This window comes from Carassius gibelio, chromosome A11 (genome assembly GCF_023724105.1).
Source record: "Carassius gibelio isolate Cgi1373 ecotype wild population from Czech Republic chromosome A11, carGib1.2-hapl.c, whole genome shotgun sequence".
NCBI lineage: Eukaryota > Metazoa > Chordata > Actinopteri > Cypriniformes > Cyprinidae > Carassius > Carassius gibelio.
The window spans coordinates 9,581,819-9,605,874 of record NC_068381.1 but is presented as its reverse complement, the minus strand read 5'-3'; the positions used below and the strand labels follow the sequence as shown (position 1 = coordinate 9,605,874).

Sequence of the window (24,056 nt, the reverse complement as noted above, 5' to 3'; positions counted from 1 at the left end):
AGGAACTTTGCTGCCATACCATCTAAAAAAGAAAAGGTAATAAAACTAACAAAAGCACAAAATTACTAAAACTAATTAATTTCAAATCAGAGTCAACTGTGCATATTAAAAATAGTAAAATAAAAAATACTATACAACATTGAAATATTATACTTATTATAGTATAATATTTTAATATTGAAAACATTACAAATATCAGCTTTAGACCGCTATAGAAATGTTTGATGTCATTTCCACTGCAGCTGAGGTATGGTATTGTTATCTGGACTTAAGGCAACCGTTTCACTGGTAATTATATTTAATCAACTGAACATGTAAAGCTAACAGGTGGGCCTGGCAAACTGACATGAAAATCCAACTTAAGATCCAATGCAAGGTATCCCTGCATTATCTATAACGTCTTTGCTTCCAGTCAACCAAAACTGAGAGCACGAGCCAGAACTTACCGGTTCTCTTACAGTAACATCTGCTCAATCAATAAACAACTCTCACTAATGCTTTTCTAACTTACCTGTCACTTAAACGCTCATTTCCCACAGATTTTATTTGCTCATCATATAATTATATTCCTATACTGTAGATCTTTGCATGTCAGAAGAAGATTCTGCCGTGTGAACTGAGAAGACTATTGTGTCCACATCTGCTTTTGAGCTTGAGGTAACCAGCAGAAAATACAGATTTAGCCTGTGCAGATTACCACCTATTAAGTGATTAACCAGTGAGGTGGAACAATGAGTCAAAAGCTTGTTTAATGTGGTTGCAACTGACTGGAGGCATTTCCTCCCCACAATCCTGCAGTCGTATGTCAGGTTTAAAAGCAGAAAAAATAATTTGAGAAATTAACATATTTTAGCCATGTTTTCGTTCTCATTTTGTGTTTGAGCTGATTTGCAGCTTTCAGCGCAGTGGAAATAGACCATCAAAAATGTGCCCAAAACAGCAAACAGTAAAATGAAGAGGAATGGCCTGAAGCTTTTGCTGTATTTGACAAATTAATAGTGCAGAGGGATTAAACAAATAATGCCAGCACATGTAAACCGCTTATAAAGAACGGTGCAATCTATTACTTTTGCCATTGTTCGACAGATGAAGAAATGCCTGTGCTCGATGTGTTTACATTGTGAAGTTTAAGAACTAAGAATTAAGCTAGAAATATGATGTGTTTCAGTTCTTTAAGGGTCAAGAACAGGCTTCATCATAAATTCAGTGTTCCCTATGGGCCTCTGCCAAAGACAAAACATATCCATACTACATACTCCATCACATTAGCGTGTGTGATGTACAAACATACCCCATGAATCATGAAAATGTACGAACTAAGGATGTGCAAAACCGACCAGTCGATGGATTTTCTAAACAACAAGTCGCTTTAGGAACCCTTGTTACATGACACTACTTCAAGGTCATGTACATCAGAAACTAGTCAAGATTTTTCACACAAGACACATTCTTGTGCTAGATGGAGTATAACAATGTGGAACCGAATGCAAGGTCTAAAGCCATGTATTTTTAAACTGTTTAAACTTGAAACAAACAGTTAGATGCAGTGCAAGGGCCAGCAATGTCTGTCTACATGTGTATAGCATTTAAAACATTTTAAAAACATAAGCTTGAATGCAAAATTGACAGATATTCAAGTCAACAAATATATGGGCTAAATATTTGAAACATTTTATTGCATAAATCTATAAAAAAACAAAACAGAAGGTTTGTATTATATTATAAAATGTAATTTTAAGTGCTGCTCTAGAGGGATGAAATTTCTTGGAAACTATTTACGATGCCGACTGTCACAGCATACCAAAGTATATCATGCTAAATTTCACAGATGTTGCACTCTTTAAAGTTCTGCTGCTAAAAATACTAAAGCAAAACTAAAATAACAATACAATTTCCTATTAATCCTTATTAACAAACTAGGCTAAGCCTAGCTTTTCATACGCATAGGGCAAACAGTCGTGTGTACCTGTTGTTGCTGTAGTCAATGCCGCCCACTTGTTTGCTGGCCTGTAGGAGATCCAGAATCCCAGCTGAACTGCCCCCTTTATTCTTAGAGACCTTGGAGTTACGACCTTTGACCTCCGTCTTGGCCTCTGTGTCTATATGGAGCGATTCCTCATCTGATGAATCTGGACTCTAAAATAACAGTAGTATAAACATACGCTCTATTTCACAGAAAGTGCACAATTTAAAACATCAAAGCATACATAAGAAGCCGGTAAATGTTTTGCTTTAGCAAAATACATTATAATATCCCCTGACCTAAATGCATAGGTTTGTGGTTTTTTTATTGGTATATCCTGTAACCTCCTGTAACCCCTCACATAGTTCGCCTACGGGCCTCTGTCGTGATTAACTTTCTCACTCTCATTTGATTCAGTCCACAGCTATTTCCTTCATCAGTTTTGAGGTGATATTTGGCTCTGTCTTGCAGCTTGCTTTCTTTGATTTGTGCCGTATGTTGGTTTAAGTTGGAACATTATGGGTGAATTATTGCAAGCCGAGAACATCAGCGCTGCAATGTTTTAAATGCATCCAGAAGGAATGAATCAGCTACTTCATGAAATAAAGATTGGAGATTTTGAGTTTGTCCTAATTTCTTCCTGTTTACTGTCAATCAGCCTTTTAATGTTATTACCACTGTCTGATTAAAGAGATATATTATAGATGTTCTGTTAAATAACATTGGACCAGGCCATCCAAATAGAGTTTATGCTCACCTTCATGTCCGACTGTTGTAGCTTTGGCTTTTTGGCTGGCTGAATGGGCTCTTTGATGTTTGATAAAACTGTAAATAACATCAGATGTTAAGGATTATTCTCACATAGCATGAAATTTCAGATTTATTGTTAATCAGTTAAAAGACCAGTGTTTCTCTTTTAGGCAGGCCCATATAGAATCAGCAGTAGCAGATTTCAATGCCTGCCACTCCAAAAGTTCTACATATGCATCGCCCAGGGACCAAAATTAACATTGCCACATACAAGCAAAAACTGTTATTAAAATGTACAATGGACAGTAACTTTATTGCAAGTTTTAACTAGGATTTTATTTTATTTTTACTACATGTTGTGACACATTAAATATTCCTTGCGTCTGTATATCTGTACCACAATGACCTGAGTTGTTTGCTACTAATGCAAGAAAAAGATTATTAGGACAAAATATTAATTAAAAACTATTAAATAGTTAATAAAATATTAAAATAATGAAAACCGGTTTCATGGCCATAAGAAACATTTATGACCAGAACAATTTTATTAAATTCACACGTCATTTGCTGATTTAATTTTGTACCCTTTCCCTGCCCCCCTTGTGTGTTTGTTTATTAAAAATTCGGACTGATTTTATTATACTTCAAATACCAATGGGACCATAGTACTGTCCACTCTGTTTAACACTCATAACTGTAGACGGCCCAAAATCAGTGTAATCAATGCTACAGAAGTCTGCAGATTCCATCTGGGCCTGATTATATAGTCTATAATCATTTTTGCTCTTAAATTATGTTTTATTTAATCAGAAAATCACCCTGGCCCAGATCACATATCATGAAACCTTACAGGAGAAGTCTCTCTTGACTGCGTTCTTTTTCCTCCTGATTGGGAATTCGTCGATCTTAAGCTCTCCTTCATCCGAGACATACTCATACTCGTCTCTCACAGGCTTGGGTTTTTCTTCCTTAATGTTCTGTATTGAGCCAAAAACACTCGAATTGGTCTGGGTCTTGAGCATCTTTGATCTGAGAAAGCCAGATGAAAGAAAAGAACATTATTTTGATTGTTAAAAGAGACAATCAGGTGCAAAGACACAGAATTGCTCAAAATTAGGGCTGTCACCTGAATTAACATGTTTATAAATGCATTTACAAATTATTAGTTTATACACAAATGCATAAAAAATATATATATTTTTTTTTAGGAAAATTGACTGGTTAAATTAATAATGCATGCCTGAGTTACCTTCAATACAAGTTCACTTACCCTAACAACTTCTTATTTGATAATGAAAATGCAAATTTATTGTCTTTGTGGCTGAGTAGACTTTTGTCAAACTTGTGCTCTTCTTCCATTTTCAATAAAGAATCGGGTTTGCTGTTCTGAAAGATGGAAAGAAATGCCAAACGACAATCATTGCACTGAAACTCTTCCCATCTCACACATTTCACAGGTCTTTGCTGTCAGCCTCTATCTGTCAGCCACATCCACACTGTGATCAGACGCCAAAGACTGAAGCCATTGCGGATGATGACCTCGAAGACTATCTAGAAGAGACTACTCTCCATCTGCAAATGTTTGGCAAGTGGCAAAGGAGCACTTGGATCAGGAGACTTGGAGCAACTACAAACATTCCTGGGCTGTCTGGCATTGAATTTTCCCCCTTGAACGAAAGCCCCGTAATACCTTCCGTTCACCAGAATTAAGCTTTTCCTACAAAAGCCATCCCATGTTATCCAACAATAATGACACAACACACTCATGTTTATAGCAGAAATGAAGGCATATGTAAATACTTTGATGGTGTGTCGGGGATATGACATAGCATTAAAGCATAAGGTAAACTCTGAGCCTGGGTAAAGGGTTCTGCTGATTTGATGAACCCAGAACAGAGAGAGTGACTGAGCCGCAGAGTTATTTCTGCTGATTGCTTTGATCTGAAACGTGTAAATCACTTCTGGATGATGCCAAAGCCCTCTGTGCTACTTTTCAACTTTTGATATCATTTGCATGGACTTTCAAAGCTTCGCTCGAGCCCTAATCTATGTTGCAGTGAAGGAAATCATTACGCTTGCATTACACAACGACCCACAGTTATTCATTACAGTCACTGCTTTCTTTACATTGTAAATCTAACAAACGTACCTTATATTTCCATTTGGCCTCCGTCTTGTTCTTATTATGCTCTCGAATCATCTTGAACTTATCAACGTCATTTGGTTTACTCGTCTCCTTCTCCATAATACTCATCCCAGTCTTTACCAGCTGTGTAATGTGAGTGACAATAAAAGTTGGATATTATAAATGGATAAAAGTGCATATGACAGTTCTACAGCAGAGGAATATATTTTACAATATATTCATAATGATTTAGCTAGTGCAGCATCATTATATATTGCTTATGTTCTCCTGACTCAAAACTGTTACTGGAAGCTACAGTGAGTATAAAGACATTGCAAACATTAAAGAATTTGCCCACTGAAGATTTCTGTTTTAAATAAATGCTTGCTTTGGAACTTTCTATTCATCAAAGAATCCAAAAAAAATGTTTCATTTCAGTTCATTTCCACAGGAATATTAAGCAGTTTTCAAAATTGATAATAATAAGAATTGTTTCTTAAAATTAGAATGATTCCTGAAGGCTCATGTGGCTTTGAAGACTGGAGTAATGACTACTGGATCACAGAAATATACAACTATCAAATAGAAAATATAATGTTAAATATAAAAGTTATTTTAAATTGCAATAATATTTCACGATTTGACTGTTTTACTGAGATCAAATAACGCAGCTTTACATTAGAGTCTTCTTTCAAAAAATCTTTAAAAATCTTTAAAAAAAATTTATCCGATTTCTACTGCATTTTACTTATTGCATTAAACACTTTGTTGGATGTTTGGTTGAAACTATGATTTCTCTATTTGTAAAAAAAAAAAAAAAAAAAAAAAAAAAAAGTTAAGTCATTTCAAATACATAAATATATATTGATTATCATGATGCTGAAAAAACGTTACTTTTTTGGGCTGGTCCATCTTGTTCAGGATGTCCTTTGCATGGGATTCAAGAGCTGCCAGACTTGAGGGCTTTTTCTCAGGTAAAATACTTTCTTTAGTTTTCTTCGCTTTCTTTTTGCCACCTTCTTTTATTTTGGGTTCCTTCGGCGGTTTGGGTGCCTTAGGCATTTTGGGTGGTTTGGGTGGCTTTGTGGCTTTCTTCCTGGCTGGCTTTTCTCTCGTGGTGGTGGAGATGTGGGCAGGTGACATGGGTTCCTCTGGTTCTGACGGAGCAGATGGGGGTTCCTCTGCTGGGGGCTTCGAGTTGCTGGGTTCACTCTTTATGGCTTTTGTTGCATTCTGAATCAAAGACATTGTTGAGAAGTTGTCAGCCATTACTGATCCTTACAATAACTGATTTAACATTCTACGTAATAAAAATCAAGATCATATATGAATAAATGAGAGCAAAGACAAGTATCCAATGACTTCGTCTCACCTCTGAAATCCGAATCTCTTTGGCAAGGTCTTTGATGAGCTGTGCTGGCTTCATGTTTTCAGGAAGCTCATCCTCATGTTCTAAAAGAGCCTTTGGAAAAAGACAAAAGCAAGAGTCAGAGTTAAGTTAAATCATTTAAATAAGCAAAACTACAGAATATCCAAAAATATGTCAATTTGCAGCAAGATGTACCTGTTTTTTAGTCCATGATCTGAATGCTCCATTGACAATTTTGGCACCATGTACCAAGTAAGATGGTGGCTGCTTGTTTGCTTTATGTAAACCTGCAAGATGTTCAGGAAATTATTCCAATCTGGATCCAAACTTTCATATAGTGCTGTATTAATAACACAAGACCCTCTCTAAAAAAGGGCTGTTTTCTGAATGGGCAAATTGGTGAAAGGTCCAACTTTCCATAAATCATTAGCAGCAATGCCTAAGACTGTGGTCGTCCTGTCAGAAACGCTCAGAGCATGAAACTCACTAAAAGAAGCAAGGAAACATTACACCAGAAATAGAAATGCACTACATTTTCAACCAAACCTGTTCAATATCAAAGGCCATTCGTATATCAAACTGATTACTTCAATTCAGTGGGGCCTAAAAACAGTCATGCGCATTTTTGGAGCAGCGGCTTCAACACTGATTACATTGGACTGGATACACAGCCACTACAGGAAATATATTCCAAACTGTATTTAAATTATTAACATGAACATAAAGTGAAAGCTGAAACAGTGAAATGAGAAGGGAAGCAATAGAGCTGGCAGTGGCCCAGTCGGCCTGCTGCGTGGGCCAGGGGCCAAGGACTTTTTTCCCCTCTACCTAAAGTCACACACGAGAGTTGGACCCTTGAAAAGATGACCTTGAAAGCCAGTTCCCCCATCTGAACATCAGATAGCTTGGAGACCCACTGTGGTCCTTTTTGTAATGTGTGCTCTACAGCAATCTGGCAAAATTAAGTAAAGTGAAGGGGTAAAATGGTGGAAATATAAACACACAGTCCAAGGCCAGATGAGGGGAGTTTAAACACCGGGTTGTAATGGAGCAAGTGATTCTGCCTTTTGAAGCTAATCATCTGTGAACTCTGCGATGCACCAATCTAATGACTGCAATAATATGCCAGCTATCCAGACCCTCCTCATCTGCTCAGCAGGCCCCTTCCAGAATCACGCACAAAGCAGAGGAGAAGGAAGCCATTTGAATCTACCTTACATTAGATCTTTTTATATGCAGTTCCAAAGTTACGGATAAATCTTGTGCTGTGCTGAATGGAAAGGCAATTTTTGAAAAAAGCCTTTGAAGCCATTTTAGAGGAGTCAGACATGGGAGTTTTGCTGTGAATGATTTAAGCCTGCAATAATGCAAATGCATGCAGTGAAATTGACACTTTGTTCTTTATTACTTGTGATTTTTGTAAAATTACAAGACCTACAAAAAAGCCAAATAAGAAATACAGTTTTTTATATTTATTTATTTATTTATTTATATTAATCGCTCACCTTTAAACCGCTCCAGGTAGTATTTTCCCACATACCAACATGCTGTTTCGAAGTTTGGAAATGGAGTGAGGCTGGCAACTTTGAGTCTTTTTTCTACCTCATATGCTCTGAATGGAGAAGCAAAGGGAAGATTACTGAAAAGTGTGCCTTGAGAGGAAATCTTGGTCTCACACATGTGAGAAAAGCACTTCAGAAGGCATACGCATATACTCTTGACTTCCCCTCTTTCTTTTCCTACAGGAGCTTGGAATTGCCAAGAACTGAAGAGGGAAGGTTTAACGCTTGAGTGGTTCAATTGCATCACCTCCCACCGGTTGTCATTTTATGCCAAATGCATGTAATAACATTTAAAATGACAATAGCAATATGACAATATATATATATACACATACATACATATGTGGGATTATAAAGGCCACACACACACACTCTTAATAGGGATGTAACAATGCATTGTTAGCCGGTACATATATGTGACAAATATGTGACCCTTCAATCAGATTTTAAAGGAATTGAGATACAGTTGGTGGTAGGAGTTTATTTGAATGCATCTCTGAGGGGAACTGTAGAAAAGTTTAGATGATATTTTCTTTTCACATTGGCTCCATATAATGCATATTAATGCTATATTGCAGCTGTTCCATAAGCGCCATCTGCTGTCAGAGAGTGAATCTGTGTTCTCATTCAGCCCATCTGCTGTTTTTTTCTCATTCATATGTTTCATGTAGCATAATTTCACAAAGTTAAAGTCAGAACATACTCTTTTTGCTTCAAATTTCAAAAGTATACAATCTAATTTAGATTAAAAACTGCTCATGCAGTATGTATGCAGCATCTTTGTTTGGATCAGGATTAAAATCCATTGGTTGGCTCTAACTGAATGGAAAGAGCAAGACCCTCTCTAAAAAATCTTATTCTTTTAAATTGCATCGTGAAATCAGTATCATGAATCACATGGCATCGCAAGTTGAGTGAATCATTACACCTCTAATACTTAATACCTCATACCTTAATCATCAACCTTTAATATACTACAGTTCTGTTCTGAAACCAAGTGAGATGTTTCTAATCCAGCATTGCATCAAATGCAACATTTGTCTCACTTTGATGCATAACAGGAACCTATAAATCTTAGAAATACATAGCTTGTTTTACAGAAAAAAGGGCAGATCACTGACCTCATTTGCATCTCCACGCTCAGACTGTGGACAAAATGCCCAGAGAAGGCTAAGCAGTCTACAGGCGTGAGTACTGCATTAATCCAACCTGCCATTAGATAAAAACAAGATAATGTTGTTATCTTAGAGTCATTTAAATGTCAAATCTAATTATCGGCACCCTGATATCCCACCTGATGGAATGAAAAGAGTTTGCCCTTGTTTCAGTGTGCACTTGTAACACTTGTCCACTTGATCAGCAAAAAACATCTCGCTGTGGTTGGAGGAGGACCTCCAGCGCTCGTACAGAGAAAGATTGGCAGAAGTGGGCTTGATCAGAAAGAAGATTTTCTCTCCCTTTACAACACACAGATTAAATGCACACATCAAAATAAAGTATTTCAGAGAACCATGTAATAAAATGTTTTTAAAATGTGTTTCATCTTATGTACTAACATGATTAGGTAATTTTTAAATGCAATATAAATGTGTTGCTCAACAAATTAATTTTTTTGTTACTTCACTCCATATTAATAACTGAATAATCCATTAATAAATAAATTATGTACATTAAAACGAAAAAATAAATAAAAAAATACAACACTTTTAAGTAAAACTATGGTCAGAGTTAAGATGAAAAATATAATACATTAATGAATACAAATTTTTAAGACTTTTTTGTCTTGGTAATAAAGAGCATTGAGATTTAAGATGCAGGAGTTACCTTAAGTACGTGATACCACACAGAGGCACCTCCACACTCAATGTGGAAGTCTGTGTAGCTGTCTTTCACACAGATGAGACAGTATTTGGACACTTTAGGCTTCCCCAACAATGCATCGTCGGGCCAGTAATTCTCCACCCAGGACAACGTCCGAACTATCTGCGGACTCTCAACAACACTGGCCATTCTATAAAAGGAAGAATAGTAAATTATTCCTTTTACCTAACTCCAATAAATGTATGTTTCAAATGACACATTAGTGCTACTAGATTATGGCAAAAACGATTATTTAACACGATTATGAGTGGGTCACATGACCAAAACTTCATATGAGTATGTAATTTAAAGATAGCAATATATATATATAAAAAATATACATTTTCTGTAAATAAGGTTGCTAAGATCATCTACATTTTAGATACCACAATGAATGAACAGAATACTAGTGTAATTTATACAAGTAAAACAAAAAGTGCTCAAAACTTATTGAAAAATAAATAAACAGCCAGGAATAACAATAAAAGCAAAAGTCAAATACAATAGGAAAAGTTTTTTTTTTTTTATTGCAAGTCTAAAGTATTCAGTAACAGCCTACTACAGAAATTGAATAATCAAATGTAAAATAAAACAGTATAGTCTTTAAGAATTAAACTTCTTTGTTTCTTATCAAAGCTATCAAAATGTCCTTCAGTCAAGAAAAGTGACAAATTTTTTCTTTTTCTATTTTGTTGTGATTAATATTCAACACATAAACGGCAGAAGGCATGCTTTAAAAGCTGAATTCTAGTGATATACTGTTATACACGCATTTTCATTCTCAACTGTTTACTTTGACTTAAGACATAACTGACAAATGTTACATGAATAATCACCAAGTGCCGCATTTTGACACATTTTTGCGTGTATTTGACCATTTTGGCACGTACCTTAATCTAATAATTCACGTTACTTGTCTGTGTTGTTCCATGCCGGAGCGCATGCACAGATGTGCAAAATCTCTTACACGCTTTTAAAAGCACTAATAAATCTAATAAACATTCAAATCAAGCACGTCCCATTTTGCTTTTATGGAGGAGCGAAAGAGCACTGCTGGAAAGGGGCAGAATGGGGCACAATAAACATTTTATCTCGATTATTGTATTTTCTTAATCGGTGGAAGTCGCAATTGAAATCAAAACTGTATTCCAATTAATTGCACAGCCCTAATACACACTAATAAAAATACATTAATGACATTGTTATGCTGACATTCAGCGTGTGTATTTTATTCAAATAATATTTTTTTTGTTACTTGCTGCTGCTGTAAAATATAAAAAAGAAATGTTTTTCATTATTACTTGAATAAAACTGAAGTAACGTTTATATAATTGAGAAAAATTACTAAACTAAATGCCATTCAATTTGCTAGAAATTTATGTTAATAAATTACCTTTCAAATAAATAAATGTGTGCATGTGCATATTAATTTCTGCGGTTTCAAAAGAAAATAAAAACGTCACTGGTATTTATACAGATTTCCCAATGGATCTTTGTACAGGCCTGCTTACCTTGTGTCTGAAAACTCTAGGTTGATCACATTTAATACTTTCTTTCTGTTTGTGCTGTAGTAAAAATCAACAAACTCTTTTAACTTCATTTTGCTTTGTGTCTGTTTGGTTACATCAACAACATCCACAAGAACATCAGGTCCTTTAAACAAGAAAAGTAGAAACTGATTAGAACAACACAAACATATTTCACATACATTCTCGAGAGGAAGATATATTTCCATACTAATCATCAAAAAAGAGGAATGTTTGTTTTATTATCTCCTAAACCACTTACCAACATAGTTTTCCACGTCGCTGACGTAGAACGTGGGTGCAGGCATAGCCATCCCCAGCCCATCTTTCTTCTGGATGAGAATTGGCTCATTGAACCCATTCTCCTCAAGGTAGTCCAACGTCAGCTGACTTCCAGACAGCTTGACCACCACATCTTCTGAACTGCAGCAGAAAAAGACACAATCAGCATGTTACCTAGTCACCTACACAATCTCTCCTAGACATCAAACTGGAATCTTTTTCACATGTCTGGTGGAAAAGTTCAGAGCTGATCATGTGGCGCCATCTTCTGGACACTGAATGAACTGAAGGACTTTATCAGGAGCACTGGCCCTTTAAATTCTTCACGCTGGGCTGGGAAGATCTTCACAAAAGGGTCTGAATACAGGTGTACTATACCTGGGGAATGTCCTGCTGCGCAGCTCTTTTATGAACACCTGACTGCCGTTCTGAACCGGTCTGACATCTCCGCTTTGTCCCGTGTCTTGCTTATTCCAGCTCTTTTTCTTTTTCACTATTAAAATGTTAAACACATGAAAGCACCGAAATAAAAATTGGACACGGTGAACACAATATACTTTACTCTTTCATTGAAACCAGTTACTTAAAGCAAAAATAAAACATTTGCAAACTGTGCAAAGGAGTGTGTACAGAAGAATTCTAAAAATCAGCATAATGATTTGGTTAGTAACCCAATTTTAAAGTAAATTATTTTCATACGTCTGGATTCAGTTGGAGGTCTTACTGTCTTAAGGACAAGAATACTTTAGTCGCAAAGTATTATCAGTTATCTAAAGCTTGTCTTTTATTATTGTTTATCAAAGGGTTAGATTCATAATACAAATAAAGATCCACTTCTTTTGATTTCACATAAATATACTGAAAATGCTGAAATTAAAATAAAATTGTACCCACACAAAGAAAGTAAATTAAAATACAGTAAAACAGTAATCCTGTAGTAAAATACATAATAAAACAGTTTTAAATGTAATTTATTCTTGTAATGTCATTACTTCAGAAATAATATGCTGATTTGGTGCTCAAAATTAACTTTTATTATTATCAGTTTTGAAAACAGTTGTGCTGCTTAATGTGCACTATGCATAATATGCATTTAATGCATAACTTTTATCTAAAATAATAAATTATTAATATATTTTAATACATGTTGACATGAATTGAATCAACATTGAACTAACTGAATAGTGAGATGATTGCGCTCTATAGAGCTGAACTGAACACATTTCATAAATGATGATTTTACAGATGAACTGAACTGAATCAACACTGAGATGAATAATGACCCTATTGTCATATTAGAGTATCTTTACTGTAGAATTTGACTTTATCTTATTCAATTTATTTACTGTTTATTAATGTGAAGCTACGTTAGTATAAAGTGCTTTATACATTGAAAGATGACAACTCTAATTCATTCACAGCATCAAGAAAAGATACTTACAGGTGGATTTGCCGTGGGTCTTTTCACAGTTAGGACAGTGATAGATGTCAATGTCTGGTGCTTCATCTTCATCCACTCCCACACAGCTGTAACATAACAAACACAGAATATGTATGCATTTATTTCTGAAGATCCATGCAATATTAAAACAAAACGGCAACTATCAGCTATCGAGATCTGGTTCTCCTAGATTCATTCTGCACTGACAGCCATTCAAAATCAGCCGGGAATCTGACGACATATTCTGAATGGGAATGTTAACAGATGGCTTTCTCCAAATATTATAGACCGTCTTTGTGTGGACAAGTCTCTCTTACACCTTCCCACTGTTATTTTTCTGGCCATGGCTGCCCTTTAGTGACGCCCTAGTGGTCTGCTTTGTTTGACAGGCTCAGGCCACATGTCCTGAGGTTTTGGAGGTCCATAATCCAGTCCTACACGGTGGGGATGGTGCATTTCTGATGATGCACAGTGTTCCGCTTATACGCCAAATATGGCGTTAGTCTGATGGCCAACAAGATCAACATTCTTCCAGCTGGCTTCAGTCTAAAACATGTCTTCTGGCAAAACTACAGCCAAGATGTCATGTGACATTTTGAACAGTGGCTTTCTCTTCACCACTGTCCCATAAAGCTGCTGAAGCACCCAGGCAACAGTTGTTGTACCACAGTCTCTTCAGCTTGTAACTCCTTCAGAGTTGTCAGTGGTCACTTAGTGGCCCTTGACTTCACACAAGTGATCTTCGTTTAGCTATTTGCGTCTCGCAAACACAACTGAGTGCACCAGCGTGTCATATTAAAGGAACAGTCCACCCAACAATGACCAGTCTGTCTTCATTTACTCACCCTCATGTTCTTCCAAACCTGTTTGTTTTTCTGTGTAACACAAAAGAATATATTGTGAAGAACTGAAAAGTTTTGGTTCCCATTTAACTCCAATGTATTGTTCAAAAATATAATGGAAGTCAATAGGAACTGAAATAAATATACCAACATTATTAAAAATTATTTTGTGTTCCACAAGACGAAGAAAAAAAGTTGTATAGTTTGGAATGACATAAGGGTGGGAAAGTGATGATAGAATTTTGAACCTGCTTTACACTGACATTACGAGTCGTCTGCTGATCAGCAGCAAAAATAAAAAAACATTAAATCCACTGGTATTCAGTGCTGTAAATGAACCAAAAATCAAAAACCTCCAAGAAGTTGAATACTTTTTATAGGAACTGTATGCATTTTTGTTTGTCACCCCATCTGCAGTGCAAATGTTCTTCCTATGCTAATATAAACCTTATGTATCTGTAGCACATTCCTGCCGTTAGGAGGAGCTGTTCAGGGGTCAGGAGCATACAGCGAACTGGGAGTGTCCGTTATGGCTCTCCTCCAGTGTGGTATGAAACTACTACGTGCAGTATATATATCACACATGCTGTCCACTCAGATGGTGGGTGGTGCCAGCACCCTTGAATCATAGCAAAAGTGAAAGGAGCCAAGTCTCACTGAGCCTCAGTACAACCAAGAATGCATGTAGGTGTGAAGGGTCAAACCGCACACTCGTGCATCAGGATTAGCTGTGAAATACACTCTTCTATGTTCTTTCCTCCGCTAATTCTTATCATGAGTATCTGCATGCTGCCATTAAGAGTCCACTCCCTTTTCGGTTAAAATGAGCAGTTTACCCAAACTTTTATGTTGTAAATGTATTTATTCACCAAAAACAATTGTCATTTTTTTTATTATACATAACACAAAAGATGTTCTAAAGCATTTTCAAGTACCAATAATTTATTGACCACAGTGTTCAATTTTCAAAAACATTGTAGTACGTATGTGTAATGTAACGATTCACCCAACTCACGATTTGATTCACGATTTTGATTTCACGAAAGGTGTAGCTTTACTATTGCTGCACGTTTCTTTGTGAAACTGAAATATAACAAAATTAGATTGAAATTGTAAAACAAACCCAAAATAAAACAAGTTACACAAATAAAAGAAATCTATATACACACTAAGGCTTTGTCTGTGCACTTTCGATTTAAAATTAGAGGCAGCCACTGGATTTTAAAGGTCCCATGACATGGATTATTTCCTTTTCTTTAAATGCTTTTTAATGTTTCCTTAGGTGTATTTATATTGTTAGTATGATTTTTACATTTAAAATTTAGAAATAAAAAGCATTTTTAGATCCTGATATTAGCCCTCTGGCTTGAATGCTCTGTTTGAAGGGGCGTGTCTGCTGTGAGACTCCGAGTAAACCACAACTGTTGTGATTGGCTGACATCTTTGCATTCGAAATGCATATCACATGTGAAACCCCTCTCAAATATATATATATATATATATATATATTTTACTATTACAACTGGTCGAGATTAACGAATCGTGGAAGTGTTGATTATATAATTATTTTTTCGATCTTTTCCCCATCACATGAAAGCTGCAGTGATGAGCATTGAGTAGACAGAGTCTGTTTATCGCATGGATGCAGTGATCTCGTCGTTATTGCAACACGTTTTCTCACAAAATGCTTTCACCACAGCTAACAGCAAACACATGAATACAGTAAGAGCTCCGTTGTGCAGCATAACAGCGTCATTCATTGTAACGGCAGTTTGGGCAAGTGTGCAGATATACTCGCAATGTGTAAAAGCTCCGGAAAAAAGTTAGCTTTCTTTGATCGCTCTCTGTAGTAAAATCACAATTTAAATAACAGATTTGTTTCATGCTACTAAGAGAAACAACGTGAAGTTGATCGTTTAGTCACTGGCTTGATTCACTGATGCATAAACAGTATTAAACGATTTAGAAAGAAAGTCTGTGTGAACTTGAATGATTAGCTACACATCAGAAATCACTGATCACAGATCAGGCATTAATGAACACTGTTACTCACTGTTTGTGGCGGTGCTGTCGAATCCATATCATAAAAGTCTGTTTGAAACGCCTGTGCTGACATTGCGACTGAATTATATGTAAATATTTGGGCGGGCAAAGCAGAGAAAGGGAAGGTAACAATTCTCGTTACAACGTCACAACGAGGAGATTCAAGATCAGCCCGTTTGAGCTTCCATTTTCTCAAAGGCAGAGAAAGATAGAAAAATCTAAATTTACACCGATTCAAATTTCTATAAACTTGGGGAGCATATACAGGCTAGGGGAACTCATATTAATGTTAAAAAAACTCAGAAAGTGAAATTTTCATGTCATAGGTCCTTTAATCATGATCCAAACACAGATGCAGCATGAGTAGTTTTTAATCTAGATTGTATACTTTCTAAATTTGAAACAAAAACAGAACGTTTAGACTTTATTTCTGTGATACTATAGAAAACATATCTGAACAAAACAGCAGAGAGCTCCACAATGAGACGGCAAGTCACTCTCTGACAGCAGGTGGCGCTGATGAGCAGCGATGATAGTGTTTCTAGGGTTATCGCTAGTGATCGACCGATGTATCTGTTTACCGATATTTTTCCCGATATTTAAGCATTTTTCCATAATCGGGTATCGGTTTTGTAATATCGGATTCGCCGATTTACGGCGCCATCTTGTGGCCGTTTTGAGAATTACGCCATTGCAGCCCGGGCGTCTGAGGAGATCAGTCAACAACAACTCAGTGCACAGGTAAAGTATATGTTCTACTTGGTTTGCTTTAATTAATCAACTTTATTTAACATAACAGACATGCACAAATGAGATCTGAGACATAAATTCCTGATATAGTTAATTTATGCAGCTTGTTTCTAAACAATTGAGACGAACTCATTGAGTTACGTAGTGTTCGTCATGTCCTGCTCCAATAAAGACGTATCTTTACATGAATTAAATAAAACAGACGTTTTGAAAATATGAAATACGAGTGCATGTTGAAAATAATTTTTTTTTTTTTAATTCTTTTATTAACGTTATGTGTTTTATGTTCTGTCGCTGTCATTCTGTTGTACTGCGGAGCTTCTGTCACGAAAACAAATTCCTCGTAGGCTATGTGTAAACATACCTGGCAATAAAGCTCATTCTGATTCTGATTCTGATTCTGAAAAGCGTTGAATTTAATTCTCTATCTGTTGTATTTGCTCACCATTAGTCTAGAAGAGAAAGTTCGTTCATATTGCTTAGCAACTGACGGATGATCTGGAGGCTTAAGCACGGCCACTGAATGAAACTTTTGACAAGATTATCTTGTTTAAACACCCTAGATTATATTTTCATTTACTATATAACAATTATTTCGCTAATACACATATAAATATAGCCTACCGCTTTGTGGAAATTAATTATTTATTATCTCCATGCGCGATCGCGGTTGATTTAGTTATAGTCAAACAGCACTTTGTCAGTTGGCATTTCATGATTAAACATTAGATTAAATTTAGATCATAAAATGCCAACTGACAAGTGCTGTTTAACTTTATATAGTCTCGGGAAAAAAAGTTCGTTCATATTGCTCAGCACCTGGGTTGATGATCAGGAAGCCTCAAGCAATGCCACTGAATGAAACTTTTGACAAGATTATCTTGTTTAAACACACTAGATTATATTATCATTTACTACATAACAATTATTTCGCTAATACACATATACATATACCGCTTTGTGGAAATTAATTATTTATTATCTCCATGCGCGATCGCGGTTGATTAAATTATAGTCAAACAGCACTTTGTCAGTTGGCATTTCATGATCTAACGTTAGATTGAATCTAGATCATAAAATGCCAACTGACAAGTGCTGTTTAATTTTATATAGTCTCGGGAAAAAAAGTTTGTTCATATTGCTCAGCACCTGACTGGGTTGATGATCAGGAAGCCTCAAGCACGGCCACTGCATAAAATTTTTGAAGGAAGCAGGCTTACAGGGCAGAATGCTGGAAGACTCTGTTTTATACACTAAAACCTAGTTCTGCTTAACTGGGAGTATTAAGTTACACTACTAAATAGCTATGCACTCCTAAATAGCCCTCCCGCCCCCACCAATATGTTAGAATCATTTTTGTGCTTTATTTTTTTACCCGTTTTTATTTTTTTTACCTCATCAAAGCTTTTATTTTAAAACAAAGACACTTAGTAACAGTGCAGAGGACTCAGACCCCTCTATTTATTTGTGTATAAATATAAAGTTTTTTTTTTTGTATGCAAGGAGGGAGTGATTGTTATAAATAAAATGTTTTTTTTCAGCTCATTTGTGTTGTAATAATTGTCAGAAACAGAAGTATAACAGTAAATAAATATCGGTTCTGCATATCGGTTATCGGGTACATAAACATGCAAATAATCGGTATCGGTATCGGTTATAAAAAATCAATATCGGTCGATCACTAGTTATCGCTGTAAACAAAGCAGCCCTGGGATTTATGAATGCTGCTTTAATATGTATTGTTCAGAGGCAAGATGAATAGAAAATACCACATACATTTTTCTAAAGATTCCCCTCCGAGATATATTCAAATAAACTCCTACTCCATTTGTTTCGCGTTTTATTTTGCATCTCAACAAATTTGAATTGTCACAATGAATAAATGTTTGACTGACTCGCGTTTAATTGTTACATCCCTAGCTATAGTATTTAGAAAACAGCATGAAGATTCTACTTTTGTGTTTTTATATATATACTGTATATATTTATATATATGTACTGTATATGTGTATATATATCACATTTACATATGTAACATGTTTTTGATAGTAGTTTCAGTGTTTTGCATGCATGATATTGGAAGTGATGAAATAAAATAATTAAATGTGAAAATTAAAATAATATTTAAAATGAAACAAAATACATTAAAAGGTAATATTTTGAAATATGAATACTATTTAAAATAATTGGTTATACATTTTTAGAGCGCATGATGATGATGATGTTTGTTTATTTACAAGCCATTTCGTATGTTAAGTGCTGACAGTCCTAGGAGAAAGTTTCAAAACCTCTTTCCAGAAATAGTTGCATCTAAAAAAGCATCTTCTTTAAAGCAGCAACGATATACCTTAAGTACCTCAATGCAGTCACTGCACTCTATTTTCTGCCCAAATGACAAGAATGTAACAAGATGACAACTAGTCTTTAAAAATTCCTTGTGTAACTCACAAAGACAAATGTAGATCAAGAAAATTTCACTGAAAAAAAAAAACAAACAAAAAAAAAACATGGCAGACCATTTATCGCAATAAAAAATACAGAAGGCCATCCCTGGAAGAACATGCGACTGGATTTTCACTCTGAGTCTAAGACAATGTGATCAGACACTGTCAAGACAGATTCAGATAAACATTCAAGGCACATACAAAGAAAAAAAACCCTCAATATTATGGAAATCATGGCTAAAACATACAATAATAAAAAATAAAAAAAACCTAGACAAACAAAACCAAATTAAACCATGCGGCTCGTGACGATACCTAGATGTGTAAGACACAAAACGATTGGTCTGTGCAAGAAACTGAACAGAATTTACAGGTATATATATATATATATTTTTTTTACCTCTGATTCACACAATGTGCAAACTGTTTGAACTCTCTTAAGCGCATCCTCCTGAGCCTGTTCTCAAGCAGGCGTGAGGAGGATTCTTCTTCTTGCTTTATGGCGGATCACAGACTTATAAGTGCATTATCCCCACCTATCTCTCAATGGTCTATTTGAGAGATAGGTTGTGGTAAAGCAAGACTACGACAACGCCTCATGCACCTGCTTGAGAACCCGTTTAGGAGAGTTCTAATAGTCTAAACAATATAAATACTGTTCAGTTTCTTGCACAGACCTATCGTTTTGTGTCTTTACACATCAATGTATCATTTATTTTTTATTATTGTATGTTTTAGCCATGATTCACATCCACATCCGTTATAAGACTGACAGACTGCAACAGTTTGAGTTAAAAATCTAAGTTTGTGTTCTACTGAAGAAACAAAGTCACCTACATCTTGGATATCCTGGGGGTAAGCAGATAAACATAAAATTTTCATTTTTGGGTGAACTATCCCTTTAAGGAATATACCATGATAATGGCAGCTATAAATGATTCTCCATGTGAAGTCATCCTCAAGGCAGGTGCAATCAGTGTGTTATTATAAGGTATTTAATAAACTTGCACAATATGCCAAAGCTGATCTGTCAGAGAGTAGCTATTATTGTGACAAATCTCATTTAGGATCTGATGCAGCTCTTGTAGCTGGCAATCTGCCCTGTGAAAGAAGGGAATGATTCACTACCACCTGAAGAGTCGCGAGCACACGCCCACAACCACAAACACCAGCATGTGGTTAAGAGGTGTTTCAGACAGCAGTGTAAAAAAAAAAAAAAAAAAAAAAAAAAAAAAAAAAAAAAAACCTCTTAATTTCTGTTTGCCAGCCAGCAGGGTTGCACAAATCATTATATCAACATGTTTAGTCTTGATGGAAATATATGCTGATCATAAAAGAACCTTTTGGAAATTATTAAACATTTATGAAACATATATAAATACAAGAACTGTTATATGATTAATTCATCCAATGAAGGGAAGTTGTAATAATAGTCTGGAAGTGGAACCACTAAATATCTTCGGTGGTGATGCGCATATGTCATCAGAAAAGTAAAAAAAAAGTTCTTTCTAAAATGACTTAAGAATACCCTTGCAGTTAAGCTGTAGGCTTAGCTAAATGTTTCCCATGGCTGCTAAAGAGGTGTAAGTGAGGTAAAAACTGAGGTCACAGAGTTCACACACCCTTGAACATGTAACCTTCCATGGTTCCCACACTTTTTGACCTATACGTATTTATGTATTTTAAATCTTTGTAGCTTTCCAGTAATTTGCGATAAGTATTCTTACAAACCATTTGGACTCATGAAAAGAATAAGATATATTTATGGCTTGTAAGTAAGTTTAATAACACAAGTAAGTTTACTCAAGATCATTTAAACCCATGGACTGAAATACAGTCATACACCCATTAAGCCAATGAAACTAAGCATAGAGCAAACAAGAAAAATGTATGTCCACTATTTATTCCTTTTTCTAGTTCCATGAAAATCTGCTTAGATAAAAATATCAATTACTGAGAAACACCAGCGTGCGTATATCTATGAATGCTGCAAGTGAAACTTCGTGATTCAGTGCGGCAGTCAAAACTTAATACTATGTATTTTTTGTTTCCATGTTCTTAGTATAAGTGTGACCAGTTTAAATTCAAGATGTATGCAACACAAAGCTAATTCTTATACCACATCACTATATTTTCCATAGGAAAACTGTTATAAAGCACAGTTAGCAACCCAATGCTAAAGATAACATTTATTTTGAAGCTGTGTGATTATTGTCAGTGTATTAAAGATAGCAAGTAGAAACAGAACCAAACTAATGCCACTGGCAGATATTATACTAAATTAATAAAAAAATAACCACTTTCATAAACATGACTTCAACATCGCAATGTCAAAGTAACACACTAACTAAAATCCTAAAACTACTATTTTTGCTTTAAAACTGCTGTCATAAACGTAGCTTTTTTTAAGTTTTGAGCCATACTTAGTAATATCTGAGCTCAAAAATCAGTCGACCCACCGTCTAAATAGAGGTCAAAGAGGTTTAAAATCACCAAGGGCGGTAAAGCTCAGTCCCTCCAACAGATACAAACACACAAGTGTATATTTAAACCGGTTTTTACACATCTGAAATGCAGCTAACCGCATACTCAGAATCTGCTCTCGTTGTCGTTGAAGGACTGTTTACAACACGTTGTGAGTGTTAAACAGTCACTCTTTTAGATCGTTCAAATACGCGTCATGTAGTTCTATTTTTGCCTGGAACGTTGGAACTGTAACAATCACTCGGCTAATTAAAGGGTTAAAATTAAACGCGCGTAAATGTTTCAGTCAGTGAACTGGAACTCTTGTTCTTTGTTTACACTGAAGAAACAGCATTTTAAACCGGTTCTCGGGGCAAGTTCCGCTCTCCGTTTGAAAACAAACCATCAGCGGGGGGAACTGAGATGAAATCGCAAAATAAAAGACTAAGTTACAGATCGACTCCCGTTATTGGATCGAGCTAAACTCGTTGGCTCCGACTGCATGCTGCTGTCAGTGATGCTTCACAGCACCTACGCGGCGAATAAATATGAATTTACTGCTTTTGGTCATGATGAATACAGTGTATGATAAAGGCTAGATGACATACATGTTAAAATGTGCAGAGCAGCTCTGAATCTGCAATGTCTGGCTCGTCATATGCATCCTATTTTTCCTCCAACAGAGACCAGGAAGGAAATGGACACTTTTTACACATTTCAAAGCAGTGATCTAGGAGCAGATCTCGACGAATAGGCCTACGGCGCATAAAGGAAGATAAAATGTGTAAAAGAAATCCGTTCGTGGTCGCAGACACCCACGGCTCACTATTACGACAGCGTCCCGTCTGGAGACGCAACCAAAGCGTGCGATGCACGCAGATCGAGTCCACGTCGTGGAAAATACATCGAAATGGCTTTACGATTAAGCAAATCTTTTTGTAGCGTTCACAAATATGTGTCAACCGATCAGGCTAAAAATAACTCCGCCTTCTTCTTCAAGCGGCCCTCGCTCTTCAGTGCAACACGAAATGTGCGCACGCGAGCAAAACGCTTCCACCCAAATCCACACATAAATAGTTGAACGAAATATAGCGGTTACCTTCCGTGAAACCAGTCTTTGCAGGCGTCGCATTCGATCATAAACTGGGTTACGTCGTAAGGTAATCTGCAGATGCAATAGACGGGTGCAGTCGCCATGTTAGATCAATTCACAACAACAGCCGGAGAGATGGATGGATGGGGGCAGCAGGAACCTCCCGTGACACAAACTACAGCGATATGAAGAGCCGCGGAGCTGCTCCTGCGTCCATTCGAACGTTCCTCCGACCCGACGTTACAATCTTACGATGTTAAAATGTTTCCCGCGCTGCATTGACGTGTGCATGCCCCCTGGTGACTATACGAGCGCCGAGACTTTCATAAAGCCCAAGAAAATGCATCCTTTCATTGTAATATTGTTACGTCAGTCTGCAAGACGGGGGAAAGAATCGCCTCGGTCCTGCTGGTCCAGATGAATGGAGTTCATTAAAGGCTGCGGCTGCTTCTCAGGGTTTCCCGGGACGACAGAAAGACGAAAAGCCACCGCCAGGGATCTCCAGCGAACCGTAGAAGCAGCTGCAGCAGAGTCTATGACACGTTAATAAGGTCTCGCGCAGTTATAGAAGTGAGAGGATTAAAAGAACAGAGGGTTAGTTTAAATTTCGACAAGGGGCTCATTATAATCTGTAGCTAGATATACGGCATTGCGCAAACTAAAAGCAAGTAAGATGATTAGTTAAGTCTGCTGCAGTTGTAAAACTATATGTAGTTTTTAATAGAAGAACACGTAATTACAGGAAGAAATCTGAGGTTAATTAATACACACGCATAGGCGGATCTGTGAAAATATATACATTTATAACTTATGGCAAAGACGTGTATATTAAATAATATCGCAAATAGGCAAACATTACACATATACCTTGCAAATGAATAAAAAGTCATATATATATATATATATATATATATATATATGTATATATGTGTGTGTGTGTGTGTGTGTGTGTACATTTTTAAAAAAATGTACCATCTGAGCATGGTCGAAATAATTTCGTGCCAGTACATCAAAGTATTATGTAATTTTTTTTTTTTTAAATCACAATTTAAAATTACCGACTGGCAGTATGTCTGACCACCAAAGTTTGTCAGGAATCCTAGTTAAATAAATAAATAAAAATTCCGATAAGTTAGCTGAATATTAAAATAAAATTTGGTTACGCTTGAAACTGAAAGTGGAAATTGTACTAATTGGTGCTGCTAGATGGTCTGAGATAGAGATCTGCTGTAGTGTTCAGACCTCCATCAGTGTGCTAAATGTTACAACTTTTTTTTTTTTTTTTCTCAGGGCTGCTATAAAGTTAAACTCAGAAACAGGAAGAAGGAACTAAGTTAAAGGTGCTTGGTTCACAGAATACAAAATAGTTTAAAAAATTAGAAACAAATATTTAGAAAAATATTTACTAAGGTTTATATTTATACAACTTTACACCCGACCACTAGAATATGGAAATAACTGTCCTGTACCTTCTGATGACACTGCACAAAAAAAAAGAAAAAAAAAATGTCTTCCTGTTTTCTTCTTGTTTTCCAGTGCTAAT

General features: G+C 36.0%; 1 protein-coding gene across 2 annotated transcripts in view; it reads right to left on the bottom strand.

Annotated features, from left to right (window-relative positions):
* LOC128022263 (lysine-specific demethylase phf2-like) overlaps positions 1-23,139 on the bottom strand; it is a 30,839-nt gene extending 7,700 nt beyond the window's left edge. Inside the window, exons 1-17 of one of the 2 annotated variants that reach the window (XM_052609633.1) lie at positions 22,520-23,139; positions 12,879-12,964; positions 11,816-11,930; positions 11,418-11,578; positions 11,141-11,282; positions 9,594-9,780; positions 9,064-9,226; positions 8,891-8,978; positions 7,713-7,819; positions 6,403-6,494; positions 6,211-6,300; positions 5,733-6,071; positions 4,863-4,982; positions 3,984-4,099; positions 3,564-3,742; positions 2,721-2,788; positions 1,967-2,136 (exon numbers count right to left, since the gene is read on the bottom strand). In XM_052609633.1, coding sequence (XP_052465593.1) covers positions 1,967-2,136; positions 2,721-2,788; positions 3,564-3,742; positions 3,984-4,099; positions 4,863-4,982; positions 5,733-6,071; positions 6,211-6,300; positions 6,403-6,494; positions 7,713-7,819; positions 8,891-8,978; positions 9,064-9,226; positions 9,594-9,780; positions 11,141-11,282; positions 11,418-11,578; positions 11,816-11,930; positions 12,879-12,964; positions 22,520-22,617 — 2,321 coding nt within the window. In that variant the 5' untranslated portion in view covers positions 22,618-23,139. The remainder of the gene's footprint in view (positions 1-1,966; positions 2,137-2,720; positions 2,789-3,563; positions 3,743-3,983; positions 4,100-4,862; positions 4,983-5,732; positions 6,072-6,210; positions 6,301-6,402; positions 6,495-7,712; positions 7,820-8,890; positions 8,979-9,063; positions 9,227-9,593; positions 9,781-11,140; positions 11,283-11,417; positions 11,579-11,815; positions 11,931-12,878; positions 12,965-22,519) is intronic. The other variant, XM_052609632.1, reaches the window with a different exon arrangement.
* Between the last annotated feature and the right edge of the window lie 917 nt (positions 23,140-24,056).